Source organism: Lupinus angustifolius, chromosome LG05, assembly GCF_001865875.1.
Source record: "Lupinus angustifolius cultivar Tanjil chromosome LG05, LupAngTanjil_v1.0, whole genome shotgun sequence".
In the NCBI taxonomy this organism is placed as follows: domain Eukaryota; kingdom Viridiplantae; phylum Streptophyta; class Magnoliopsida; order Fabales; family Fabaceae; genus Lupinus; species Lupinus angustifolius.
In genome coordinates, this window is record NC_032013.1 from 12,556,454 (window position 1) to 12,566,223 (window position 9,770).

At 33.4% G+C, this 9,770-nt stretch overlaps 1 protein-coding gene across 5 annotated transcripts; it reads left to right on the top strand.

Moving 5' to 3' along the window:
- LOC109347851 (inactive protein kinase SELMODRAFT_444075-like) lies at positions 882-6,576 on the top strand. Of its 5 annotated transcripts, none has more exons than XM_019587942.1 (12): positions 883-1,028; positions 1,451-1,594; positions 1,917-1,980; positions 2,085-2,354; positions 2,541-2,689; positions 2,981-3,075; positions 3,172-4,211; positions 4,606-4,766; positions 5,060-5,136; positions 5,229-5,376; positions 5,515-5,664; positions 5,965-6,258. In XM_019587942.1, the coding sequence occupies exons 4-12, from the start codon at positions 2,171-2,173 to the stop codon at positions 6,205-6,207; spliced, it is 2,247 nt and encodes a 748-aa protein (XP_019443487.1). In that variant the 5' UTR covers positions 883-1,028; positions 1,451-1,594; positions 1,917-1,980; positions 2,085-2,170; the 3' UTR covers positions 6,208-6,258. The 5 variants fall into 5 exon arrangements, with proteins under 5 accessions (XP_019443486.1, XP_019443487.1, XP_019443488.1 ...); XM_019587943.1 differs by having other exon boundaries at positions 2,131-2,354; XM_019587941.1 differs by having other exon boundaries at positions 882-1,028; positions 1,451-1,980; positions 2,137-2,354.

Sequence of the window (9,770 nt, forward strand, 5' to 3'; positions counted from 1 at the left end):
GTTTATGACTAAAATAATTTCATTTGGAGCATTTTGTTTATCATATATTCACTCTTAAAACTATCAATATTAATCTTAAACAAATAAATTATTAAATAAAATCAAATATATTTAATATCAATGAATATAAAAAACTCATTTTTTATTTATTTTGTAATTGAGTAAATTATTGTATTAGGAGAATTGGGTAAGAAGATACAGAAATATTGTTCTGAAATACACAGTTCTGTATTATTGTCTGCATGCAGAAATCAAATGCAATAAAATCAATACAAATATATATAGAATGCAATAAAGATGTTTAAAATTATGGTATGAAACTTCAAAACCTGAATCTCACTGTTTGGTTCAGTGATCCATCAGGTTCTGAAAACACACTAAATCAAACAACAAGGAAGTGTCATTTCCGAAATTAAATGGCAAACGAGGGCCCTATAAATTCCATAACTAAACAAAACCACTCCTTCCACCATTAACAACCAACTCTTATTCTTACCATATTAGATAAATAATGTTATATTACAAAATGTTATTGTTTCAATTTTTTGTATAACTAAAAGTATTTCTCACTTGAAGAATAATTCATTCCGGAGTACATTCTTTTCCCAAGTATTACTTTTTTTTAATCGAACATTTCACCTTTGTTTAATACAATACATGGAGATTTAGTGAGACATTATAGCAATTCTTAGTTCACCCCTTCATTTTATCAACAACTATTTTTACACTATTGCCATTTCTTCTAAAATCTTTAATATAAAAGTAAAAAAAATCATTATCTTTAACTTTATTTTATTATTATTAATTTATTATCATCTTTTTATGGAACATCAATTTTCTCTATTGATCACTTCACTCACTACAAATCTGATATCTCTTACCTTGAAAACCATTTTTGTACTTATTAACCATTTTTTCCCAATCAACACACTCACTTTTCTCTTTCAGTGTTGGCCTAGTTTATTGTTCAAAGTCTCAAACTTTGTTACATTTTTGGCCACCCCATTTTCATAGGCATTTCCATTGAGGTGGGTTTTCGCTGGAAATCAATATTCTATGATTCTCATTACAATAATTGTAACTTGTATGCAATTTCTTTAATAAAAAAATGAGTGTATGTTATTCTTTTTTCTTGTTTTTTGCATTTGTCCAAGAAGATTGATTGTTATACAAATATAATAAAAAAGAAAAAAGTTTGGATCTTCCTTTTTCTTTTTCCCTTTTCTTTGTTTTCTAGTCTCCAATGATATTTTTGACCTTCTAAACAAACAAAATGGTGATTGCTAAGTGATATTGTATATATATGTGTGTGTGTGTGTGTGGCATTCTTTGTTGTGTATTATTATTGTGGATTCCTTCTTCACACACCTAACTCTACAATGTTATTATTAATATTATTGTATGTTTGTTTTTCAATTTCTGATCTTGCATTGAATTTTGGACTTTGCAGGGTGGAAAATGATAATAATAATTGAGATTGATGCTGAAGTTTCAAAGAGATAAACAACCTGTACCTTATTTGAGGTGTTTGATTGGATTGTTTTTCTGTTGAAATAAGGAAGGACATGATACTATTTGTGTAGAGGAATCTTAGGTAGAGGTTCCCTTTCAAGTGTTTCAGATAATAGAGCCAATTAGTTGGATCCAAATCAGTCAAATCACACACCCTTTACCTTTTTTTGGAGTTGTTTCTTTCTTTTCAACTATTATGACTTGGAGAGTGATTTGAAGGCACAAAAAGTTGAGTTATTGGAGTTAAGGGGTGTCTACTTTGGCTTTATGTCTTTTGAATCTGCTTCAAGTTCATAAAGTTTGAGATATATAAGGAGGGGCTGAAACAATTTCTTGCTTTTTGAGCTAAAAGGGTGTATTTTTCTTCAAGGATTTGGATACTAATTCTGGAAGGTACTTTGCAGAATCACTCTTATTGGTGAGAGTAGTGACACAAAAGGAACAAGATTCTGTGAACGTTAGAAGAGGGTGAGTAATTTGATACACAAGGTTTTGAATTTGGTTATAAAAGTGCAAGCATGTTGGTGATAAATAATTGATAATGGCATTGAACTTGTGATTCTTCTATGTAGGAACTTATGTCTTTGATGGTTATAGAGAGTTAAATCTTTTGTGCAGGGTAGTTTTTTCTGTTTTCGTGACATTATTATTCGCGGTGATGAGTCGAGAGCAACAGAAGCGAGGGAAGCAAGAGAATGGCTCTGATGGTACTGAGAAGGTTATTGTTGCTGTTAAGGCATCAAAGGAAATTCCAAAGACTGCTCTTGTTTGGTCTTTGACTCATGTTGTTCAACCTGGTGATTGCATTACACTGCTAGTTGTTCTGCCATCACAAAGTTCGGGTAATTCCTCTTTAGCCTGCATTTCATTTTTTTCCTTCTGCTTCTGTTCTTGTCAGATTCTTTTTGGCCTATTGAAAAAATGATTATTTAAATTTATTCTCCTGGACTTGGTTCTTTTTTCTCAAGGTCATTTGAACCTTAACTACACTATTATGTGTATTTGATTGTTATTCTTCACATGTTTAGGCAGAGGATTATGGGGTTTTCCAAGATTTGGTAGTGACTGTGCCAATAAGAAGTGTCCTACAGGAACATTTTTAGAGCAGAAGAGTGATATAACCGATTGTTGCTCACAGATGATACTTCAGCTCCATGATGTCTATGATCCGAATAAGGTTAGTAGCCATGGTGCATGAACAGTTCATACAAAACTGAATGTTGAGGTTTTAATGAATCCTTAATTATCGGTTGATATGCTACATAAATCAAATGATAACGATATCATAATGCTCATAAATCATGTTCATTGACAAAGCCTTAATCTTTAATTCTTTCCTAATCGTTTCGCCTATGGTTTTTCTTGGCATATTATTCTTCCTCTAGAAATTGGTCTAAACTTCATTTGATATACTCTCCTTACTGAGGCTTCTAACAATATTGTTAATTATGGCAACCTTTTTTAACAGGTTAATGTTCGGATTAAAATTGTTTCCGGATCACCTTGTGGAGCAGTGGCTGCAGAAGCCAAGAAAGCTCAAGCCAGTTGGGTTGTATTAGACAAGTAATAGTCTATCTTATTTTTTCACTATTTGGTTGTGGATGTGAGATATAATAACTCAGTTTGTGTGGTTGTTATTTCGGTTTCGCTTTCTTTCAGACAGCTCAAACACGAGGAAAAGCGATGTATGGAAGAGCTGCAGTGTAACATTGTGGTAATGAAACGTTCCCAACCGAAAGTACTCCGGTTGAATTTGATCGGACCGCAGAAGAAGGATCATGAAGAAGTAGGTCCTTTGCCTTCCGAGCAAGATGAGATGCCTGAAAAGCTAACCAAAAAGAAGAGTGATTCTTTAAATTCTATTAAGGGACCAGTTGTTACTCCAACTAGCAGCCCAGAGCTAGGGACACCTTTCACTGCAACTGAAGCTTGTACTTCATCGGTTTCAAGTTCTGATCCAGGAACTTCACCGTTCTTTATCTCGGATATGAATGGTGAGTTGAAGAGAGAGGAAACAATCAAGGAGAATAAAGAACCTGATGATACTAATTCAGATACAGAAAGTGAAAGTCGGTCTACATCTTCGGCAAGCATGAGATTCCAGCCATGGATCACAGATTTGCTTTTACATCAACGAACATCTCAATGTAATGGAGAAAGATTAGAGATATCATCTCATGATATGTCTCATCATTCATCTACAACCAGAGCATTGCTAGAAAAGTTTTCAAGGCTTGATAGAGGAGCTGGAATTGAAATGTCAAATTATAGAACTGACTCGGATTTCAGTGGAAATCTAAGAGAAGCAATGGCATTATCTAGAAATGCTCCACCCGGTCCACCTCCGTTATGCTCAATATGTCAACACAAGGCACCGATTTTTGGGAAACCTCCGAGGTGGTTCAGCTATGCTGAGTTAGAACTTGCTACTGGTGGATTTTCACAGGCTAACTTCTTGGCAGAAGGAGGATTTGGATCCGTCCACCGAGGGGTTCTGCCAGAGGGACAAGTCATTGCTGTCAAGCAACATAAGTTGGCTAGCTCTCAGGGTGATGTCGAGTTTTGCTCAGAGGTAGAAGTCCTGAGCTGTGCTCAACACCGAAATGTTGTTATGCTAATTGGGTTCTGTATAGAGGATAAAAGAAGACTACTGGTTTATGAGTACATATGCAATGGATCGTTGGATTCACATTTATATGGTAATTTCTCCTGAAACTATACCAAATCCTTTCATGACTGAATTATATTTTTGAATTGGCTTGAACTTACCGAAGTCATTGAGCATGCAATGTCGATATAGTCCATAAATCTCTGAGAACTTGTCCACAAAGTGAAAAATGGAGTTAGATATACTAAAATATATGTAACTAAATGCTTTTTGATTTATTAATCCATATCCATATGCCAAATAAAACAATGGGATGAAGTAAAAAAAAGATTATTCTCGTGTCTAAACGTTAACGGCTATATTGATGCAGAGTGTGTTAATATCATGATATTTCAATGCTACACAGTGGTTGCAATATGATATAGCATGCATTTTACCTATAATGACTTGACTGTAAATGTTTCTAATACTTGGAAGTATGTCAGGGCGACAACGGGAACCATTAGAATGGTCTGCACGGCAAAAAGTTGCTGTTGGAGCTGCTCGTGGGTTACGTTATCTTCATGAAGAGTGCAGAGTGGGTTGCATTATCCACCGTGACATGCGGCCAAACAACATTCTCATAACTCATGATTTTGAACCACTGGTAGGTAGTCCTTTGCCTCCTTAGTTCAAAGGAGGTCCTTTAGTTTACATAATAAAAGACACTATTACTTCATTATTGCATATCATCTGTCTATAATTTTGTTTTTGAAACAATTTAGTTCACAAAAATAATTGTGGACTCAGATTTTAAATGTTTACTTAGCAAAGGATAAAGTTCATGGGTTTTTTAGGAGTTTCCTACAGATCAATATCTGAACTATGAATTGTGTTTCGAGGTGGATCGAATGTGTGCCTCATTATCTTACAGTATCGTATTATATTGAATTATGCAAGGTTGGTGATTTTGGATTGGCAAGGTGGCAGCCTGATGGAGACACCGGTGTCGAAACTAGAGTAATTGGAACTTTTGGGTATGTGGCATATTAATCCTTATAATTAGTTTCATTATCAAACATGTCTGTGCAATATTAACTTGCAAGTAATCTATGCAATTTCTGTGTAGGTATTTGGCTCCTGAATATGCGCAAAGTGGCCAAATCACTGAAAAAGCTGATGTTTATTCCTTTGGGGTGGTACTAGTGGAGCTTGTTACCGGGAGAAAAGCTGTGGATCTTAGTCGGCCCAAGGGACAGCAATGTCTTACTGAGTGGGTAAGTTATCATCAAACTTATTATTGATTCAATTGTCTGATATTGACACCATTTCAAGAGTTAATAGCAACCAACATTCATGGGAAACATGAAACTCCAATTGATAAATACAAGGCCTTGAATTTGGATATTTAACAGGCGCGGCCGTTGTTAGAAAAATATGCCATTGAGGAGCTGATTGATCCCAGACTGAGAAACCACTATTCAGAAAATGAAGCCTACTGTATGCTACATGCTGCATCGTTGTGCATACGGCGAGATCCTCATTCTAGACCACGCATGTCACAGGTAAAGAAAGTTTTCCAACATAACTTTTCTTGCCAAAGTTTGAAGAATTCACAATTACATATTTCCCAAAACTTAAATAAACAGTTCTAGATAAATATTTTAAACACTTTGTTTCATATACTAATTCAATGCTAAGTTTAATGCCTTTCTTCCGAAACACATTTGAGTCGCAACAGTTTTTCGAACCTAATATGCTTCGGTTTAATTGTTTGCACATGCTGCTGTATTATAAACTCCTGCAAGTTGCACAATCTTTGGTTTCTGCATCAAACCACTTACACTTGTGCTTGTTTGTTCAAGGTTCTCCGAATACTAGAGGGTGACATGGTCATGGACATGAGTTACATTTCAACTCCGGGTTATGACGCGGGTAACCGGAGTGGTCGAATATGGTCAGAGCCATTGCAGAGACAGCACCACCATAGTGGTCCCCTGGTAGAAGAGTCACTGGAATCATTCAGTGGGAAACTATCCCTTGAATACAGGCCTACCTATTGGGATAGGGACAAGGGTAGAAGGACATCATGTGAAGATGACATTTAAAGCAGTTGATGATGAACATTACATGTCTTGTTATGCTAAACATGTTTGTTTCGGGTGCACATCTTCTGTCCCACAATATGTGTCACTCCATGTGTTATGAGCTATGATTGGTCAGAAAAATACTTAAATACCTTTCTCCAACCAAACACAGCCCAATGACACATGGAGTGACACACATCGTAGAACAGAAGATGTACTCCCGTTTGTTTCCCACTTACCCTCCTATTTGGTAGTTTTGTTTATGTTTTTCTGCATTGTATAGCAGAGTGAAAGTAGGATAGGTAAATATAGAAGCTTTTGAAATTCTTTGGGAAACTATGTGAGCTATCTATGGTTCTTGAAATGGATGAAAAAAATTGGTTTTTGTAAGGTGGTTCAATGCTTCCCTCTCCAATGAAACAAACATGTAAATCATTACTTGCATGCATTGAGAATGGGTATACATCGGTTGTCTCATTCATTTGTATCATTTCATGTGTCAGGAGATGTGATTGGTCAGAAAATATTTAATAACTATAATTTTAACTTAAATAATTTTTTTAACTAATAAAAGGTGATGATACATGGAGTGACATAAAAAGTAAGACAATAGATGTACTCCCATTGATAACTAAGCAAACTTGGGTTGTTAAAAATAATGCTTGATACATTTTTTTTTTATAAAAATTAATGAAAGAAATAATATTAGGCAATGAGAGAAAATATATAAGACATCCTTACCAAAATAAAAAACCAGATTATCTATGCAACAAAGCATGATGATTGTTCTTCATATGTAATAAAGCAATATGAGAAGGGGACTCTATCCAAAGGAAATCAAAACAATAATGGTTGATGTAGAAATTTATAATGATAAAAAATTATCAAAATTATATATGAGTTGGTGTAAATAATTTATTATATAAGTAACAATTATTATAAATGATACAATAATAATGACCCAAATAATAATTAAAAAATAAAACATAAATTATAAATAAATTCTAATAAAATGAAGCTAATTAAATCTTAAAAAAGATAATGTTGTATCAATCACATAATACACTACATTGAGTAAAAGTGATAAATATGAAAGAAATAATAAAGTGGGACTACTTGCAAAAGTTTAATAAAATGTAAAAAATTATAAGTATGAAGTGATGTTTATGTAACATTATTTTATTGAGAATTGACGCATCACTGACAATGATAGCAAAAATTCAGAGTTAGCTTTAGGCATTAATGAACGGTGAAATCAATGGCATCATTTTTTGTAACTTTTTTGAATTTTTAACCTTTGAAGCAAATAAAACAAAATATACTTATTGGTTGATGTTGACAATGTTACATTTTATTAAATTCATCAAGACTTTTGAAACATGCGAAACAAAATTTATTTGGATGGTTGATGATGACAATCATGAGACATGTGAAGTGTCTTGTTTCTTGGTCATGTTTTGGCAAGTTTTAAACAAAGAGACACCATACCTTATCCCAAGATCAACATGGTCTCATCTTGTACATATTACTTGTTATAGATCAACATCAACAAAAATCTTGCACCACTCTAGAGTTGTTACTTAATTTTGAAGAGTAAATTACACTTTACCATGAGATTTAGTCAAACCATACAAATTATTTCGCCAAATGACTATAATTGTATTACCTCCCTAAAGTTAAATTAGGAGGTTATTATAATTAAAATGTGTCAATCTAATTTACTCGTTTCAAAAAGTTGAATTAGGAGTAGGGAAGATAATGAGTTTTTGGGCTCGTGGTATGCACAGGTAATATTCACAATGGGTTGAGTCTAGTCCATATTTTTTAATACATTGATAATTGGGACCAAAGATTTTAAAACATATTGTTGAGCGTGTCAAGATAATGAGACATCCAAACCTACAATTCCTAAATCCATAACATATATATCATGCTAATCGTACTAGTAGTGCTATATTGTTAATCCAAAATTCTAATATTATGCTAACCCATAAAAATGTGTTGTTAGTTTTGTTAATCCATAAACGTTATGTAATATTATATTGATTAAATAGTTCTTATTATATAAGTTTTCATCACAATGTTGAACTAATGACTTATTTTTATGTTTGTTTGAGTAAAAGAATTGTATTTAATCGATAATTTAAATTTTGTTTAAAATATGTTTTGTTTTTTGCTTTTATTATTTTTTCTGATTTTGATTGCCTAAAATAACATATAGGATTACAGGAATATATACAATTGCATAAGTTGTTTACAATAATTTTTAATATTTTCTGGTACTCGCAAATCTTCTGAATACTTAAAAAACCATAGGTAGTAAACCCCACGATCATCTATTCGAGCCCAAGTCTAAAAATGAATGAAGAAGACTATCTAAACCTATTGAGATTTTGTCGCCCCTAATTAAGAATTGGTGGGTAACTAATTCTTCCTTTTATCTTAAACAAAAACATTAGCAGTACTTTCTTTTAGACATTAATTTTCATATTACTATATGAAGGTTATATTTGTTGACTTGAATTTGATATTTCTAGTTAAGTTAGAACAATTTCCACGTACTTATCTATGTGTTTAGGGTTGGAAATAAGACAAATCGAGTCGAACTAAAGCTCAGCTTGATAAGATTTGCTTGTCTAGAATTTTGATTCGAGATCGAAATGCGTTATATTTCTATCTCAGATTCGGCTCGATTGAAGTTCGCGAACTGTTTTTTAAAAACATTGCGGAAAAATACTGCCTCTCCTCATGCCCCCTCTTGGAACATCACGGACGGATAGCTCCAAATCCGAGCAAAGTTGTCTACCTGACGAGCACACGTCCGAAAAGCAAGCAATAGAAAAAGAAGAGAAATAGATAGAGTAAGACATCTAATGAACATAAATTCATTGACGGCGTGGACTTACTCAGAATATTACACTCAGATATGAAAAACAATTCATATATAAATATAAGATATTATATTATAACTCATCAGTTGTTCTCGTAAACAAATATCCAATTTACATGAGTAATATAACCAAACTCATCAATTTGTTCTCATAAACAATTATCTAATCAACCTATGTAATGTAAACAACACTTATTCCCATCAATTCATAATTAACCATTTATCAATATATCATTCATCGACAAGATGTCATGACTATAATTAAATAACACATAAGTGGGGATCATAACCCCAAATACTAACATACACATATATTATCTATAACCGACATCATAACCCACAGTTTATCAATATAAACCATAAGGTATCAACATACATTTCATAAACAAATATCATAACCACAAGTAATCATATGTGAATAATGATGATGATGCATGATGTTCGTAACTCAAATGTGGGAATCCACTTCCACAAGTGCAATATATGCATGATATGTCATGATCATCCACCTCACACCAAATATCCTCCCAATAACCTAGTCGGAAAAAAACCAAGAGTACAGGTCCCATACCAAGCCACTTTGTAATCAAGAGTACAGGTCTCATACCAAGCCACTTTGTACGATCCAACAAGGAAGTAAAAACAGATCGATCGGGTCCCTCAGGAACAGTTCTACCCGGACCTAGGTCGTACA

What these genes read in the sequence shown, in the direction of transcription:
- LOC109347851 (XM_019587941.1), top strand. Translation starts at nt 2,171, where the DNA reads ATGAGTCGAGAGCAACAGAAGCGAGGGAAGCAAGAGAATGGCTCTGAT. An exon ending in AGTTGGGTTGTATTAGACAA is followed by an intron (nt 3,076 to 3,171) that starts GTAATAGTCTAT and finishes GCTTTCTTTCAG; the next exon opens with ACAGCTCAAACACGAGGAAA. An exon ending in CTAGACCACGCATGTCACAG is followed by an intron (nt 5,665 to 5,964) that starts GTAAAGAAAGTT and finishes TGTTTGTTCAAG; the next exon opens with GTTCTCCGAATACTAGAGGG.